We start from the raw sequence: 19512 nt of genomic DNA on the forward strand, positions 1-19512 counted from the left end.
CTATTCAGTGCAAATATAACTGAGAATGTAGTTTAACCTCAGTAATGATGGTATATTAGGTTATTACTGTCGCTCTGTTAAAGGCAAATATTCCACCGTACTGTTGTTACACAGATCACAGAGATCTGATTGAGTCTAGACTTTATGGCACCGTAGTTAAAGGTGCTTTTTGGATGCTTTTATATAGACCTTAGTGGGGGGGGAGGGAGGGGGGGGGGGGGGGTCTCTCTCTTTCTCATGGGCGGGTCAAATTCTCTGGGCGGGCAAAGCCGAGAAAAGGGAGGTAACCTTGAAACTCACAAGGAGCAAGATTCCAGATTGGCCCATCTGAGCTTTCATTTTCTCAAAGGCAGTGCAGGATGCCCAGGGCTCGGTTTACATCTATCACCACTTCTAGACACTGGGGGACCATAGGCAGGCTGGGGGAATGCATATTAATGTTAAAAAACCTCATAAAAATGTTCATGCCATGGGGCCTTTAAGTGAAAGTAGGTCAAGTTGTAATTTACTGCCCCTACAAGCGGTAGCATGTAATACTGTCTGTTTACAGAGGGCATTTAAATGTATGTCTGACCGTTTCTATGTTAACTGCTAGCCCAAAAAATGTTCTACTACTATGGGCTACTCCCCCTCCAATCGCCAATTTAGGGGACATCGCCCAAGCCCTGTGTGTGTGTGTGTGTGTGTGTGTGTGTGTGTGTGTGTGTGTGTGTGTGTGTGTGTTTGTGTGGGAAAGAAAGGTATGCATAAGAGGAAAGCAATCAGAGGAAGCATCTTTCTCCAAGTAGTAATGCAAAAACACAAAAGAATTATATAGCAGATGCAACACGTAAAGTTGGAAAGTAGGGGTCTCCAATCTGTAATAATCACACTCATTACTCGTTCTTTAGAGTGCATGACTCCACGGACATCTCTGCTAAAGGCTAATGAGAGCTGAACTCAATCCTTAAACCTCACTTAGCATCAATAATTCAGCAAGCTAAGGCAATTAACGCTCAACAGACTCCAGGTTTTACTTTCGAAACCCTTTCATTATCCATTTTAGTGTTGCTTGACACCACTTGAAAATATGTTTTCTTTTTCCAATTTCTAAAAGGCTGATTCTTCATTTTGAAAGATTAATGATTTCATACCCCATACACTGTTAGTGACATTTAAGGATGAATGTGTGGTGTTCTTTTAATTTTGGAAAATGAAGTCATCAGCCGTGTTCAGAATAATAAATGAAGAAAAGCATAACAATAGAGGGGGCACGCAGCCAGGCACTAGGAAATGTAACAGGGTAACAGACAGAAAATAAGGAAAAGTAAATACATAGAGAATGTTAGCTGGTACGCAGGAAGAGTTCCATCAACACCTTGTGAACACTGTAACTTCCTGAAGATACAATGCACATCTCCCTGGTCTGAAGAAGCTGGCTCCGAGCCACGTCATGAATATGCATAATACAACTGTTGAGGAGACAGTAGCACTGCATTCCTGGGCCTAATTATTGTTATAGTGACAATCTGATTTAAATTCTGGCAGACCTTCCCTGCTCTCAAGCATTACCATTCATTGTTCATGGTACAGCGTTGCTCTGTGTCCTCAACTATCAAACGCTATACATTATGAAAAAAAAAATATCCACCTTTAAAAAGGGTGATTTACTTTGAATCTGCCGTTTGTCGTTTCTTTCTCCCACATATAAAGAACTAAACTCACAGGTCATTTATTTGTCTACCACAGCAACAATGAACAGCTGATTCAGGTGATACTCTCTAAAGGTCAAAGAGCAGAGGATTTTTTTCTACATTTGTAGCAAAGTTTAGGAAACAGATACTGGCCATGACCAGAAGAAACTGTAGACAAAAAAAAAAAGAGAGAATAGAAGGGGACCAAATACCAATTTCTCCAGCACCACTAGACCATAATGTAACGCAGCCAGGCGGTAAGGAGTTCAAATCATGATTGACCAGAGATAAAAATCCTGCTTCATGGTGTCTGAAGGTCTCATAGTTTCTTTCCATTTAAACACATTTTCACACATACAACTAACAGGGATGAAGTTACTTTGAGATCATAAAGAATGTTCCACAAACCAGTACTACTGAGACTGCATGTCACACACTAGCAACATGAATACTTCAGTGTAAATGACGTTATCAGAAACAGAGTGCTGTTTCTGATAAGTTATTAGTGTTACTTTTCCGGAGCTGCGGGTCTAAATCATATTGTTAGTTGGGACAGACACCTTGCTTCTTTAGGCTAACTATATTAGCTTTAGCCAGGCTGGTAGCAGATTCTACAGTGAAAACTGGCCGGAAGACGTCGTGATAACGTTGCATTAATCACGTGATTTAGTTCATCTTTGCAGCAAACATAAGACTGACTACTGTAACTTCACTATCACTATCATCATTGTGTGACGGTGCTTTTCTACACACAGAGAGCCACAAACCCTGTCGTACTAACGTTACGTTGCATACACACTCTGCCAACATGATCACCTGTCTTAAAGGTCCCATGGCATGAAAAATTAATATGCATTCCCCCAGCCTGCCTATGGTCCCCCAGTGGCTAGAAATGGTGATAGGTGTAAACCGAGCCCTGGGTATCCTACTCTGCCTTTGAGAAAATGAAAGCTCAGATGGGCATATTTGGAATCTTGCTCTATATGAGGTCATAAGGGGCATGGTTACCTCCCCTTTCTCTGCTTTGCCCGCCCATGAGAAAGAGAGAGACATCATGGCTATCAAACAAGCAAAGTGGCAGTTGGCGAAGGCCACACCCCCAGCCTCCACCTTGCCCCGCCCTCTCCTCCTCAAAAGCTACAGACTCAGATTAATCAAGTTTTTTTAAATTAAGACAAAAAAAAAATTGTCCAAATGCAAATTACTTCCATACAGTATTCTGCACATGTACTGTATGTGTTCTCTAAACCAGGAGTAAATTAGAACACAGGACAGGATCTTAAACAGAAAACTATAAATTAAATGAGAAAGTTCTTTACATGCATTACTGGACATCCTCTACTGTAACAATGCATATAAAACATACATTTTTATCTATTCCACTTTCTCATCTCTGAATTGACTGAATTGATTGGGCTCGGCAGCCAAAGGCCTTCTATACAGCAGAGTATAACTTTATATTACTATAGTGTTGATGATGTATCTTTTGATATAAACTGATTTAGAGAAGAAGAAGAAAGCGAGCGATGCCGGTGTGATATTTCTTCATTTATGAACTAAATTTAATGGGCAATTGAAGAAGTGTTCTCCTGTCAGCAAACATTTATGCGTGCACTGGGAAGAGACAATAAAATGTGTGGCAAACAGACATCTTTTGATTGTGCTGTCGGAGATTATGTTGCATTAAGTTGGTGCCCTGGGCACTGATGGAGGACATTTTTAGCACAGACATTTTAACAATGCAGTTATGCATGTTTTTCTTCCCCCAACATTATCAGACAGGCACAAAAAAACATCTCCTGTCCTCCAGCTAGGGCTAGATTATATGGAGAAAATCAAATATCACAATAGTTTTGACCAAATACCTCGATATCGATACCAGAACGATATTGTAGTATTGTCTATTGGTGCTTTCACAAAATATTTACACAATGAGATTTTTGATAAATAATCATCAGTAATGTGTAAATAAAGGCAAATAATAGAACTGCTGACAACTTTACTGTGATGCAGCCTTTAAAACCAGAAAAAAACAACACTTACAGTGTGGCTCGAAATTTTGGGCACCCCAGGTAAAAATTTGTATTAATGTGCATAAACTCAAGAAAATATAGAAAAATCTCCAAAAGGCATCAAATGACAGATTAGACATTCGTATAATATGTCACAAAAAGTTAGATTTCCTTTCCATCATTTACACTTTCAAAATAACAGAAAACAAAAAAATGGCGTCTGCAAATGTTTGGGCACCCTGCAGAGTTAATACCTTGTACTGCCCCCTTTGGCAAGTATCACAGCTTGGAAACGCTTCTTGTAGCCAGCCAAGAATCTTTCAGTTCTTGTTTGAGGTATCTTCGCCCATTCTTCTTTCCAAAAGTCTTCCAGTTTTTTGAGATTTCTGGGCTGTTTGTCACGCACTGCTCTTTTAAGGTCTATCCATAGATTTTCAATTATGTTGAGGTCAGGAGATTGTGAAGACCATGGCAAAACCTTTAGTTTACGCCTCTTGATGTAATCCACCGTGGATTTTGAGGTGTGTTTAGGATAATTATCCAGTTGTAGAAGCCATCCTCTGTTTAACTTCAGCTTTTTCACAGATGGCATCAAGTTAGCGTCCAAAATTTGCTAAAGTTTTATTGAATCCATTTTTCCTTCTACTAGTGAAATGTTCCCTGTGCCACTGGCTGCAATACAACACCAAAGCATGATTGATCCATGCTTAACAGTTGGACAGAGGTTATTTTCATTAAATTCTATCCTGCCCTTTCTTCTCCAAACGTACCTTTGCTCATTCCAGCCAAAACGTTCTATTTTAACCCCATCGGTCCAACGAACGTGTTTCCACAATGCATCAGATTGAATTAGATTATACTTTATTCATCCCAGAGCGGGGAAATTCCCTTGTTACAGTAGCATTTTCTACAATAAAAGCAAAACAAAAAAAACAAGTAAACACAAGAAAAACATGCAAACAATAGACAATGTGCAGAAGGTAGACTGAAAGTAAAGTGGCGTCAAACAAAGGTATTGTAAAGTAAAGTGCAGTTGCCATAGTACAAGAAAACAACATTGCAGTGTAGTAAGTGACGTTAAAATTAAAATTGAATATGTCATTAAAGTAATATTGCAAAAGCTGGTGACCATAATATCAGGCTAGTCTATATGTTCATTTGCAAACTTCCAACCCTGATTTTTGTGGTGAGGACGTAGAAGAAGTTTTTCTTCTGATGACATGAAGACCATGTTTGTAAGAGTATCTCTTTATAAAGGAATGGTGTAGCACAACTCCAGAGTCTGCCAGGTCTTTCTGGATGGATCGTGCAGTCAAACGTGGGTTTGGACTTGCTTTTCTCACAATCCTGCGAACTGTTCTGTCTGATATTTTTCTTGGTCTTCCAGATCTTGCTTTAACTTCCACTGTTCCTGATGACTGCCATTTCTTAATAACATTCCGGAAAGAGGATATTGGTATCTGAAAACGCTTTGCTATCTTCTTATAGCCTTCTCCTGCTTTGAGAGCATCAACTATTTTCAGTTTTTCTAGACAACTGCTTAGAAGAAGCCATGCTGGTGATTGTTGGGGCAAGGTCAGATGAGTCTGGGCATTTAAAACCTTAAGATTGACATCACTTGGTCTTTCCAGACGATGATTGAGAACAATCCATGACGCTGTCAGGTCTCAGCTTTCCAAAGGGGGCGGTGCATCCTGTAAACTCTGCAGGGTGCCCAAACTTTTGCACACACCATTTTTTTATTTTCTGTTATTTTGAAAGTGTAAATGATGGAAATAAAATCTAACTTTTTGTGACATATTAAAGAAATGTCTAATCTGTCATTTGATGCCTTTTGGAGATTTTTCCATCTTTTCTTTGCTTCTTTATGCACATTAATACAAATTTTTACCTGGGGTGCCCAAACTTTCGAGCCCCACTGTATGCAATATATATATATATACGATATCCAAAATCTAAGATGATATCTAGTCTCATATCACAATATCGATAGAATATCGACATAATGCCCAGCTCTACCTCCAGCCATGTTAGCTCCCCCCCTCAGGCAGAGCGTATAGGCTTCCCCTAAGCAGGTTTGTTTCTCCCAACTCATCAAATACTGACGTTTGGTCAGTGGCCTTCAACGTCAGATACAAGGACCCCTTTAGTGTCTGTATGGGTCGCATCGGGCAGAGCTTTATGTAATCCAATAAAAGTGCAGTGTGTACATACCGTACATAAGCTTCAATTTATTCAGACGTAAATGAGAAATCATTCCATTTAGATTTGAAGATAAGAAGAAAACGTTCTTGTCATGATACTGCTGTACAAGACAATATGACAGTACGATGACACCGATATTAAAAACAGTCAAAAGAAGAGCAGTATTTAAATGTGCAAATAAACAATGGCAGCAACACAAGATGCAAGCATGTATCAGAAGCATTTGGCAACCTGTATTCCCTCCAAAGAAACATTGTTTGAGTGATTATTTCCAATACCTTTTAAAAGGTCAGCAGCTCCTTTAAAATAAGCAAGCCAGTCATTACTTTTGAAGTTCACTGTATTGTTAAAACAATAGAAAGCCAGAATTTCCTTTATCCATCTTTTGAATTCCTGCCCACACAAAACACTCTCTGCAGGGGAGCATAGCCTTTCTGGTGTGACAAAGGGAGTTACTATGGTGGTGACAGATAGTGGAGCTCCATTTTTCGGATAACTGTCTGTTTGTGTTTCCTCTCTGTGCTGAGGTGCCAAATGAGGGCATTATGAAATTGCTTTTGTGTGCTTTTGCGTCTGTGGTGACCCAGTTGATGAACAATAGGCAGAGGTCCAGAAAAACTGTCTCCAAACTCGTCTGAGGGCTCCCAAAAAACACTCACAGATAGGGATTGTATGTGTCCCCTGTAGCATGAAATGCATGCATTAGATCTTTTTATTTGCTCAACTTATGAAATTCCAGGTCGCTGTCAAATTGATAAAGAGACAGGGACTATATTCATGAAAATGTCTGAGGAACACTGAAGATTACGTTTTCCAGGCTGGCATCAGAACAAAGACCTTTTATCTATTTCATTTAACAGCATTTACTATTCAAATCTCAGACTCTCCAACCTTTTATTCATTTTAAAATTTACAATTCACGATTATACCAAATGACAATGTATTTCAATACTTTGAGCACACAGTTAAAACTGAAAAATTCTCAGTAAGAGGTCATGCCTTTGAATGTCATCCAACATTACAGATGAGCTCCTCTGATGCAGACGGATTTAAATATCAAACACAAAGACCAAAATATGACCCGCAGTCTAAATATCAGCTTTGAACACACAGGTACTATCAAAGACAGCAGCAATAGCATTGATATAAATGGATACAAATATGAATAGACGTTTAGTATATTATACTCTTGATAAGACCTTAGATTACAGTTTGCAAATTGCTAATTAAAATGTAAATAATAAGTATATATGGGGTATCAATAAAATACATCCTGGGTTCTGAGTAGGCCTGCATAATTAATCGTTTTAAAATCGCAATCTCGATTCACCCCTGTTCACGATTTAATTTTTAAATTACAGATTTTTCTCTTTTTTACAAACGCTACTACTTTCTTCTGTAAGTTTTAAACAGACTGTATCAAATTGGTCTTAAAGTGGTCCCAATCGTGGCAGAGAATCGTGATATCAATTCTAAGTTAAAAAATCGTGATTCATAGTTTTCCCTGAATTGTGCACATCTAGTCCTGGGTACAGGTTATTGTTAAAATGGATAACAACAATGTGTTTAATAGAGAAAGTTTTACTTGCACTTAATAAATATAGGATGTCGTAGTTTTCTTACTGTGTTATTAGACAAGGAAAGTCATTGTTGAGATTGCAATCAAATTAGTTATTCATTTATCTTAAAATGAGGATATGCTCAGTAGTGTAGTGTAATGTATTGTAGTGGGTATACTGTGCATAAATATATTGGTCTAGGGGCCAGAATCTGCCTTTGAGGGGCCATATCACAGTGGGGGTCTGGGTGTCCTACCCCAGGGTTATTTTGATCGTCAAGGGCTTCATTTCCTGCTTTCGGATACACTTTTATGCACCAATTCACGGTGGAAATACCTTTATTTAGCCTTTGTGAAGAAGAGAAACACAGATGACAACTCAAAATATATCAAAAATATAATAGAAAGTATGTTGTGGCGTGTCATTGGGCATTTCTAAGGGGGTTTATGGAAATCCTGGAGCTTTCTTAGTGGGTATACTGTGTATACCTGCGTATCCCGTAGACTGCACCATTGGATTTGCTTAAAAATGTTGAAAGCTTTTTGTTATTTTGGTGCGCATTATTGTTGCTGGAGAACAAAACATTAAGCTAGAAGGATATGCATCTATAGTGGTAGCTATAAAACTGTTTATGTCTTTGAAATGATGACAAAATAATGTGAAAAAAATAATGCAGTTTTGGGGTAATATTGGTAAATCAAAGCTAACATTAGTAAAGACATTTACCTAGAAATGAAATGTATTGCAGTTTATTATTGGACTACATGCAGTATAAAGAATAGTGTGGTGAACTACATATTTCCCCTTTCAGTCAAGTCAATATATCATTATTTTATATTTATATTATTTTATTCATATCATTTCTATAAAGTGCTCCTTTTCATTAGCTATTATTGCTTTTGCCAAAAATGACACAAAGGCTAAGCCCGTTGTGTCTACACCATAATTACCTAACATGTACTGGGTAATCACAAAAGCAACAAGTCATTTATTTCAGAGCTCCTTCTTAATGCAAATGTGTTATTGCTTTTTCCCTCGGGCTTTACCAAGTACTCCATTCCAGAATATTTACACTTTAATGTATGGGCTGTAATCTAAAGGGCTAGCCATTTACATTTTTGTTATACTTCCCTACTTTTGCTTGTACTGAAATTAGAAAAATATAAGACTTACCCAGTTGATTGTTGTGGATGACATGCATATCATCTTGGCTCTAAAAAGAGAGAAAGACATCAATAATTAGAGAAACAAAAATATCTTTAAACACATCTTCAAATAATGACCTACATACATACACGTTCTTGTTTTTACAAAGGTGCAGAAATTGTCTTAAAACGGCTTGTGTAAAGATGCTTAGTTTGAGCTAAATACTCCACTTCATCTTCCTAATCACTAATTAAGACTTAGTGATACTAAATAGGGAAAGCCCTATGGGTTATTTGTAGTAATAATGGGTGATACCCCACATCATTAGTCCTTCCTAATTGTGTGGGTTTTGTGCCTGCAGCATTTAGGCTCTGAGAATTTGGCTCAACTAAGGCGTGCAACACTGTTCCACCTCCACGCAGAAGACCATGGAGGGATGAGTAAATCAATCAAAAGAGGAGCAAACTTTGAAGAGCCGTCTTTTACCCCCATCTTTCAGAGGAAACCTTTCAGTCTTGGGAGAAAGCGAGAACATGCGAGTATGGCTGTTTCCACAAGTCTAGAGCAAGAGTGGCAGAGTATTTATAGATAATGACAAACCGAGGCCCGTTTTGATTTATGACTTCCGAAGACTAACAATCACTCTACTGGCAAGCTGCTGTAGCCTTCAGAGAGCTTAACTAAGTCATAAATTCACTTTCACTGGGTGTGGTGCCGTGGTTACAGGGAATCACAGCAGTTTGGTGTCAGTCGTGTAAACCAGTCTATATGCAACTCACTATATCAGCACATTTGGAGGGCTTGCAATTTTAATAGAGAACAACCTATTTAATCAATTTCCTGCCAATGAATTTATTTTTGGTTTGTTTCCTGCACTTTCTATCTTTCCTATTATATATAGTCCCAAATTGAGCGTTTGGGCAAGCATTACACTGGCATATTTTCACATGTACAAGTATAGTAATAGCAGAAAGTTATGCACAGCGAGGATTCGTGCATATATGAGGCTTTCTGTCTTTTCTTTATTTTCTCAGGTGATCAGAGTAAAAGGCAAATATATGCACAGGCAGGCGAGATCATATCAGGGTGATTTAATTCAGTGGGTACAAGACATCAGCTTAATTGGACTCAGTAGCATTAGTCATGCCCGTAAGGTTTCTGTCTCATCATATCACACACTACTCCTCTGAAATCATTTCCTCAGCTGGAGAGAGAGGGCACCTCAAGAAAAAAAAAGAAATACTCCTAAAACAAATTTGTCTGGTTGAATATGGTACTTGTGACAGAAAAGTGGCAGGTGCAAAGTTTTTTTTTTTTTTTTTTTTTTTTTTACACTCGCTCTCCTCCTGTCCAACCAACTCTCAGGCAGCGAGGAAACAGAAAATCACAAAAGACAGAAAATTCACCGTCAAACTTAATGAATCAAGATCTCCAGTGTTATTAATTAACTGGTCAGTGAACATTCCTGTATGTGTGTGTGTGTGTGTGTGTGTGTGTGTGTGTGTGTAACTGTGCGTCTGTATTGTGTGCATGGGAGTCTACTACATGAATTTCCATGGCCCTACTGTAGATAAGACCTAATGTTTGATGACAGGTTTTAAATGAGGCTTTGATGAGAAATCTCCAAATCTAACCAAACTGTAGATAACCCAACTCTGTTAGACATCAATATGTAATGGTGTGCATATTATTTCGTAATGAGCTGTTGTAATATAAAGGCTGTGATTAGTCCCCCCCCCCCAAAAAAAGACTCATTCATTTCAATTTGAGCACTATTTTTGGCACAGGCTGTCTCCTAATGCAGCTGCCACAGGCTCATCTGGCAATAGTTGAAGCTGGCTCAGCTTTTCCACATGATCCACAGGCTTTGGTCAGTCAGTTACATGCAAGTGCACATTCTTTGTTACTCATTACTGATTATGTAGCAATCACTGTGGAGGATAAATTGTTGCTGGGATAACTTCATAAATTGTAAAATCTTGTCCGACAGTATTTATACTTATTCTTTTGCTTTCCTACATTTTATTTTTTACCATGGCCCCTTTACATTTACAAGTGATCATTTACAGAAGATAGAGATTGAAATATCATGGAACGATGTCAGATTATCTTCATTCAGCTTAATCAATAGAAGTAAAACGCAAACAACACTATATAACTTTAAAAAAAAGTTTTTGGTTTGGTTTATTGACACTATTCTATATATTCACACACACACACACACACACACACACACACACACACACACACACACACACACACACCACACACACACACACACACACACACACACACACACACACACACACACACACACACACACACACACACACACACACACACACACACACACTTTGTGTGGTAAACTACCTGGACAAATTTCCATCAAAACACCAGTATTTAATTTTAATGGATAAATATTTAACACAAAGTTGCTTTACTGCAGTGTGGATGTTCTATAAGATGAATATTTCCTTATAGGCACAATCTATGATAACAATGTTAAAAATCTGGTAACAACAAGATGAATGTTCCAAAAATGTACTTATCGGACCTTTAACAAAATACTTTTCTTTTTTAAATGGATCTCCTTGGCCACACAAAAATCCCTGCAGTTTAAGCGACACCAGGGCTATAAATCGTTCTCTGGTAAATGATCCGATATTCTGCGGAAGAGTGAACTCAGATCAGGTCGAACATCATTTTCGCCATTATCGAGAGATGAATTATTGTCAGCTCGCAGAACCTGGCACTTTTTGGACTTCTATGCTTCTGCACGCAGGTAACGCTCTCTTTAATCCCATCTGACAGCCGGCTGTCAGCCATTTGCAGCGGGAATCAGACACCCATAGGTGTTAAAAAGGAATTGCTATGAGTCTACACTGACTATCTAAACGGGTAAATTTCACCATGCCTTGAGCACTTTTGGCCAGTGGCCCCTCAGCACGGTTGCAGACTGACAGAAAGATTGTGCCTCATGTAGTTTAACCTCAGAACTACGGGGCTAAGGTCTTCTCGGCTGAGGTGTACGTGGGTAAACTCCTTGAGAGCGATGCACAACCTACTTAATGGGATAGTTATGTAATAAAGGACACCCACAAAGCCAACCATTTTAGCCCTGCCTTTGATTTAAATGCCACACACACCACACACCACACACACCCACACACCCACACCACACACACACACACACACACACACACAGCAGAGCTCCTGCCCCCTGCTACATCTCTCAATCCCTAGGGCACAGGCGCTCCACTGATGTCAGTGACCCGTCAGGTCCCATTAGCTTTCTGTTCACTGATGGCAGGCATGATTCAAGGTTGCAGGATTGTCTGATACTTGGCATGTGAGGAAAATGTGTGATGTTTGCAGAAGCAGGCTGTCTAGAAAGCACCTGGCGTACCTGAGGACACCATTATTCATGTTTCCCCCTCCATATTTACATCAACTGAGGAATGAAATGATTTGTTGGCAAAATGCAAATTGGCAGCTTGATTTTGAGGATTCTTTTAGATCTATTCAGCAGTTAAAGAATTAAAATGCCTTTTGTACTGCTCCTCCATGACAGGGTGCCAAACGAACTGACAGATTAAAATGTTATTCAATAGTAGCAGGCTAAAGCTCTTAATGTGTGATGACTTAAAGACTTGGACTGTCTGCTGCCTTGAACATCAGCAGGCAATTCTTGCCAGATTTTTCTTCTTCTTTCTTTTTCTGCATTCTGTTGACTTCAATTGGAAATTAGAAGGGGAAAAGTTAAACTGTTATGTAACTTTTAAAAGTCAACACGGCAACTTTCTTAAGCCAAGTGGCGTGTTATCTGTACGCCTTTTGAGCAATCCGCGTGTATGTCTACGCTCTATACAGCGGACGTAAACATAGGCCACTATTACCCGTCTAAATTATATGTGTGTATGTGTTCTAGGTTTATGTGGCGTGAAGGGGCTAAAACTTACATTTCAGTGTGATATAATTGAATGAAACTTGCAAACAACTTCAAATGGCACATTTTTTCCTTAAAGACGTCTTTCTTTTCTTCCCCTTCTCTTTGTATACCAGACTACAATGGACACTTGGATTTATATCAGGCATATAAAAGTGAGAGTGACTAATGTTGCTGGATTTAAATTTCACATTTGCAAGGTAATGTAATCAGCAGGATAAATTACAATTGGCTGGATATTTAACTCCTGTATGCAGGGTTTTATCTAAAGCTCACATCGGTCACAGAGGTTTTTGATCTGCAGACGCAAGCCCCATCTGGTATAAAAGGCTCTTTGCGGTCAATAATGTAGTTATTTGCCAGGATACTGATTTTTCTTCCATTCTTTTTAAGATTATGTTTTGGGCATTTTAGGCCTTTATTTATTAGGACAGCTGAAGACATGAAAGGGGAGAGAGAGGGGGAATAACATGCAACAAAGGGCCGCGGGTTGGAGTCGAACCCACGGCCGCTGTGTTGAGGAGAAAACCTCTGTATGTGGCCCTACCAGGTGAGCTACCCAGGCGCCCCAGCATCCTGATTTTCTAAGCTCATGTTTGAGCTGCCTTCAGCCACATCACTCTAGATCAGTGGTTCTTAACCTTGTTGGAGGTACTGACCCCCACCAGTTTCATATGCGCATTCACCGAACCCTTCTGATGATGGCCAAGCGGGGCGTGTCATCACGAATCATATGAGTCGGGTGTGTGTCTTGACCTCCGCCGAACCCCTGAGACTGACTCACCGAACCCCTGGGGTTCGATCGAACCCAGGTTAAGAACCACTGCTCTAGATGGTGAAGCTGCCTGGACAACAATGGGACTGTATGTTATTTAGTGTGTGTGAGTGTGTGGTATTTTTTCTGTTTCTTTAAAAGTTTCTCCTTCTCTTTACTTCAGGTCTACTTGTATCAGTATCAATACCACTCTTTGTTTGTTCTTCTATAAAGTTAATAGGTTAGTGGTTAGTAGTGGTCTGTAATGTATATGTTTCATCCATTTTAGAAACTCTCACACAGTTCATCAGGGACACTCTCAGTTAGAAGACTGTACGCAGAGGGATTCAGTATGTTTTGCTAAGCACCAGGAAAAAAAAAACCCAGAGACGACCAAACCGCACAAAATTGTTGACAGTCGTCCAAATCTGGTTGCCTGGGACAACGGGGCGACTGTTACTTTCAAGCCCTGCTGTGGAAGTAATTTAGTTTCACAGTATGCTCCCTGGCCTCCACATAAGATGGCTGATAGATATTTTTCAGCAGATTTTAAATGATAAAAATAAAAGTCTCTTCTTTACAATAAATAAATAAAGTTTGCTTACAAATGAAAACATCACTCCAGCTTTAATGCTTCAGTTATCTGGACTATACAACAGCAAACATAAAGTAAATTAAATTAGTTGGCGCAATTTATAAAAGATATCAAGGTAATAGAAAAAGTGGTTTCCAAAACATTTTTTTTTTTTTTTTTAAAGTAAGGATGGTTCGTGCCTCACAAACAGAAAAACAACTCATCATTTTCAGTTGGAATACTAATTTACATGAAAGTTGTCTTTGCTGATACAGCACTCATACTGTATCTACTCTGTAAATAACTTGTCCTGTGTTTTCCTTCAATATTTGGCGCAAAACCGTTCTGATGACCCGTCTAAGTCGACACCTTATTAGATACATCAAATCTTTCATAAAAGCAGCAACGTCAGCGTTCTGTCATAGGCTGAACACAGACACACTCCGCCAACAATACAACCTTTTAATGATATAATATCTGTTTCGACTGCAAAAAAGGGACTGTACAACGAGATAACTTTACCTCGACGAGTAATATCGCACCGTTTTAATATCACGGGATCTCATCACACCTCTAGCATTCTTGTTAAAGGTATGCCCTTTATTTAAATTTTAACTGTGCACCGCTTCAGAAAGAAACACAGCAAAGTACACAGTTCATGACTTGTTAATACCTGCTAGTTTTTGCTAGCCAGCTGTTACCATGTGGCATATACTGTAACTTGAATATTGCATATTCCCAGACTTTTGCAACTCTAGCCTTTTCCAAATAATATGGCTCCAGAAAAGATAATGATGATGGATGCTGGCGAGTGTGTACCGCTGGTAAGTAGTTTTTGTCCAGTTGGAGTGGAACCTCCAGGTGCACACTGGCAACATTCATGTAGATTTGCAATCCCAGAAAAAAGATTGTTTTTTTTCCTGCCAAGATAAGGTCACTGCAGAGGAGTTGAGGCAGTGATTCTGACATCACTCACATATCACTTCTGGAGTTTGATTTTCTGCCCAACAACTGCTCAAGGTAATGAGATGCAGGAGAATAAGAAAAGCTCTTATGCATATTGTGACAGCTATTTAGGCAGCACAGATGAAAGCTTGAAAACAAATCTTTGCAAAATGATGATTGACAGAAAGCATGCCAACGTGCAAACAGAGAAGGCAGTTTTCTACAATTAGACATCACGACTTTAATGGAGTGTGTCGTAAAGGAAGGCAGCAGCTATTTTCCTTCAAAACTGGTCATTAAGCCAACAACTGAAAGGCACTTACAAATCAGTGCAATCTACACAGTGCTGAAGATCTCTGCTCAAAAACAAAAGGGTGGAAAATAAGAAGTGCATGTCCCTTATGTGCATTACAAGTTTACACTAGTGTTATTCTGGCATAATTTGGAATTGAAATACATGTGCTGTTCCTGTCACCTCCTGCCCCATCTTAAGATAAACCCAAAAACATGTTTGCATTATGGAACTTTGTGAAGCTACCATTTAGCCTGGAAAACAGATAAAATAACTCAATGACTCACACAGATCAGCACTTTAAATTATTTCTGCTGTACTGGTTGTGTTCTTATGTGCGTCGTATGACTGGTTGTTGCTTTTTCCCCACATCTAGGGACAGCGCCTGAAGGCAAAGTCGCCCCTTTCCGAATAGAGCTTCCTGTTGTGGCGCTGCAATTTCTTTTAAAAAGTGTCCTGAATGGTGGAAAGGTGACAGGAACATTCACAAGTTGAAGATATTCATTGGCTTTACAGGACCCTCAGCAGGAAGTTTGTAAATAATTCCTCAGTGTCATCTTCTCGCTGTTTGGAGTCCTCTGAGTGCATGAGATCATTTCTGCACACCACGGTGAGACGACCACTGAATATTACACTTTAATGTTTACTGCTGCAACCATGTGTCCTGCTTTACATATCATAAGCCTTTTGTAGCAATGCTATTGATAAAAGCAAAGCTTGTAACCTTTCAAAGCCTGCCTGCACACCAAGACAGATGATCATCTTTTCCTCCGCCGTAAGAGAGCAAACAATAAGCCGTGGGTTGCAGAATCACACTGAAAACATAAATTTTACCCATAACACACCCACACCCACAGCCCACTAAACAACCCCTTCTAAACAACTCGGCCCAGTTGAAAGAAATATCAAGTTTGATGTGTAGAACAACTGAGGTACTTTATGGCTGTTGGCCACTCAAGTTCCTAAGAACCAAACCTCAGATATATTTAATATAAAAAAAACACACTTGAGAATAATATCTTTGTTACCGTGGATTGGCGATAGAGCCCGACCGATAAAGGATTTTTAAGGCCAAACGGATTGGTTATTTAAAAATCCGATATGCCGATTTACATTTTTTTTAAAAAAGAAAAAATCCAGAAACGCGTAACAAAACAAAGTGATTTCCCTCACATTAGTTATTTGTAGTTATTTATGAGTTCTCACTGAAATATGATAATAATTTGTTTTGTCACAACAGAACAGAGGAACAGAAAAATATATTAAAGTTCAGATAAATGCAACGTATAAAATACAAACTTAAAGTCCTTTGAACAAAAACACATTAACAAAAAAATATAATCGTGTTGGCAACAGGGACGTTGTAGAGCGCCCTCTGGTGGACAAACTATGGAGCGCCAACACTCATAACATTGTTGACCGTACGTTTTTATTTTATAAATATTCATTTATCAGAATCTTTTTTTTTTGTTTTTTTTTTGTTTTTTATAAATTGGCCATTATAAATGCAGATATTGATAGATCAGGAAATGCCTAAAATCGTCCCATAATATCGGCCCGCCCATATATCGGTCGGGCTCTAGTTGGAGAGACATATTTTTTGGGGATTGGTCCTAAACACAAACAATAATTCAGTATTGATCTGGATCTTAGATATGCGTTGATATGTGTTGTATTTGAACAATAATTGCTGATTATGTTGTAACAAATTGGTTTTAAGCTCTACTGACAAGGCCCCACATAGACTTTGTTATAAAGGCAATAATCCTCTGTGGGTAGAGCAATACTGAATAGCTTTATTCAGCAACTGGTTTACTTTTGAAATAATAAATCAAGTGTGTTAATTTTAGAATCTGTTCATTTATGAGTATGCAAATGACTGCCCGGCCATGACTTTCCATGGCTAATGTGGAGCGCTTTCATGGCCTACAAAATTGTATTTCTCTCTAATTTGTTAATGTTGTTGTTCGGCTCGGAAGTTCTGAAACGGGGCCACAACCTGGTTTCCTCTCTGCAGGTGGGCTTGGTGAGAAAAAAAACACGACAAATATTACAGAGTACACATGTCTGATACAAAACCCACTTTGGCCCTACACTCTGTCAGGGAAACGCCTCTAAAAATAATAATATTAAAAAATGGAAATGCCTGTGAATGCATTAAGAAACATGGGGCATGTGGGGAAGAGTGAAGGAGACGAACTACTGCTGTGTTCCCGTGGTAACTAGGCAACACCCCCCACAAGCTCTACAAAACAAAGCAGCCACATATCAGGGTGAAGAAGGAAGGAGTTGACCAAAAAAAAAAAGGGGTTTTAGGTGCTTTTCATGTAAGAGTTAGACAAAAATGAACTCCACAACGATTTTATAATGTCTGTATTTTAGACTCAGACTTTTATTACTGATTTCCATTGTTGCAAACGACTGCTCTTTTCATTCCTTTAATGGGTTTTTTTCTCCTGAATGAATGAATGTCATTTTAATCTTTGCTTTATCACTCTGACAGGCAGCTGTCCCTAATCGTTCTTTTATAGGACAGAAAGAGCAACTTGAGATTGTGTGAGACAGTATCCTTTCTCAAAAGGCACACTGGTAATGTGGCACATATATTTTAGGGAAAGACAAAAGGACTTGAGCAGAAATCATTGTGTGCTTCTCCCAAGCAATCTTCACAGAAAATAAATTGTTTCAGGTGGTTTAGTTAATGACATTTACTGCCAAACACCATTTACAAGAATATGAGAAAAATGAAAAAGTGACAAAGCGAACGGGTGAAACTTCCTCTGCAGGGAAAGAAGCGGCTGACATCAGTAAAAAGCAGGACAGTAATTTCCCATTTTTGTGATGCTAAGCACCTCTGCCAGGAGACTTACTGTCAACATCTCCTCACACCAATGAGAAGTAGAGCAACTGAACATGTTAATTATTTATCGAACAGCAACTGCAGACTTGGAAAATGCAACAGCAAGAAAACCATGTCATACCGGAGGATACAGCGAATAGATTTGTACGGGGGAGCAAATTAATCTTCTGATGTGGAGGACGATAATCAATCTGTTTAAAAACAAACAAAACTCAGGGTCCTTAATTTCAGCTGGTCCGGTAATTAATGCTTGGAAAGGTCCCATGGCATGAAAACAAATCACTTTATGAGGTTTTTCCAACATTAATATGCGCTCCCCCTGCCTCCCTATGGTCCCCTAGTGGCTAGAAATGGTGATAGGTGTAAACTGACCTGGGTATCCTGCTCCGCCTTTGAGAAAATGAAAGCTCAGATGGGCCGATCTTGCTCCTTATGAGGTCATAGGGGGAAAGGTTACCTCCCCTTTCTCTGCATTGCCCAACCCGAGAATTTGACCCGCTCATGAGAAAGAAAGAGACAACGTGGCTTCACAACAAGCAAAGCGTGGGAGTTGATCAAGGCTGCACCTCCAGCCTCCACCTTGCTCCTTCTCCATCCTCCTCAATAGCATTTAAAGCTACAGACACTGAAATGGAATGTCCTCAGTAAAGCTCATTGTGGGACTGGTACTAATTGGCTGTAATTCGGCACCAAGGCTGAATTTTGGGAAAGAGACTTCAGGTACAGTATTAGGGGACCACTAAGGCCTATACCTCCTAGGCCTCCACCTGTTAGATTCTGTGTACCATAGTGCTCTGCGCTTCTTAACTAATTCTTATTCCCGTTCTCATCATTGTACGCTGTATGAACTGGTAGGCTGGCCGTCCCTAAGTCTACGTAGACAACTTCATTTGTATATTTTTCTATACAAGGCCATGTTAGGTAAACTGCCGGCATATTTATGCAATCTCCTCAAGCTGAACTCCAGCCATTTTCATCTCCGTTCCACCAGGTGGCGCTCTTACCAGGTCCCAAGGGTTTTTACTGAGCTGGGGAAGAAAGCCTTCTCTTACTTCGCCCCATGGTCTTGGAATAATTTGCAAAACTTGCTCCATCTAAATGATCTAATCCCATTAAATGAGTTTAAGGCCATGTTAAAATGTCATGTTATAACAAAATGTAACTGCCACATGTGACTTGTCCTTTACTCTATGTATGATTTTGTTTATGCTGTACTTTTGTTTGTATTGTAATCTGGTGTGCCGTCTTGGCCAGGTCTCCCTCGAAAAAGAGATTTCAATCTCAAAGGACTTCCTGGTTAAATACTGGTTAAATAAAATTAAAAAATATAAGAAAGACTTCAGATACAGTATTAGGGGAACACTAAGGCCTATATAAGAAAGACTTCAGACACAGTATTAGGGGAACACTAAGGCCTATATAAAAGAGACTTCAGATACAGTATTAGGGGACCACTAAGGTCTATATAAAAGAGACTTCAGATACAGTATTAGGGGACCACTAAGGTCTATATTAAAGAGACTTCAGATACAGTATTAGGGGACCA

At 39.2% G+C, this 19512-nt stretch overlaps 1 protein-coding gene across 1 annotated transcript in view; it reads right to left on the minus strand.

Annotated features, from left to right (window-relative positions):
* The window catches only part of b3glcta (beta 3-glucosyltransferase a), a 76035-nt gene that overhangs the window by 40762 nt on the left and 15761 nt on the right, over positions 1-19512 (minus strand). Inside the window, exon 3 of the mRNA XM_032502985.1 lies at positions 8623-8662. Coding sequence (XP_032358876.1) covers positions 8623-8662 — 40 coding nt within the window. The remainder of the gene's footprint in view (positions 1-8622; positions 8663-19512) is intronic.

Source organism: Etheostoma spectabile, chromosome 3 (assembly GCF_008692095.1).
Source record: "Etheostoma spectabile isolate EspeVRDwgs_2016 chromosome 3, UIUC_Espe_1.0, whole genome shotgun sequence".
NCBI classification, from domain to species: domain Eukaryota; kingdom Metazoa; phylum Chordata; class Actinopteri; order Perciformes; family Percidae; genus Etheostoma; species Etheostoma spectabile.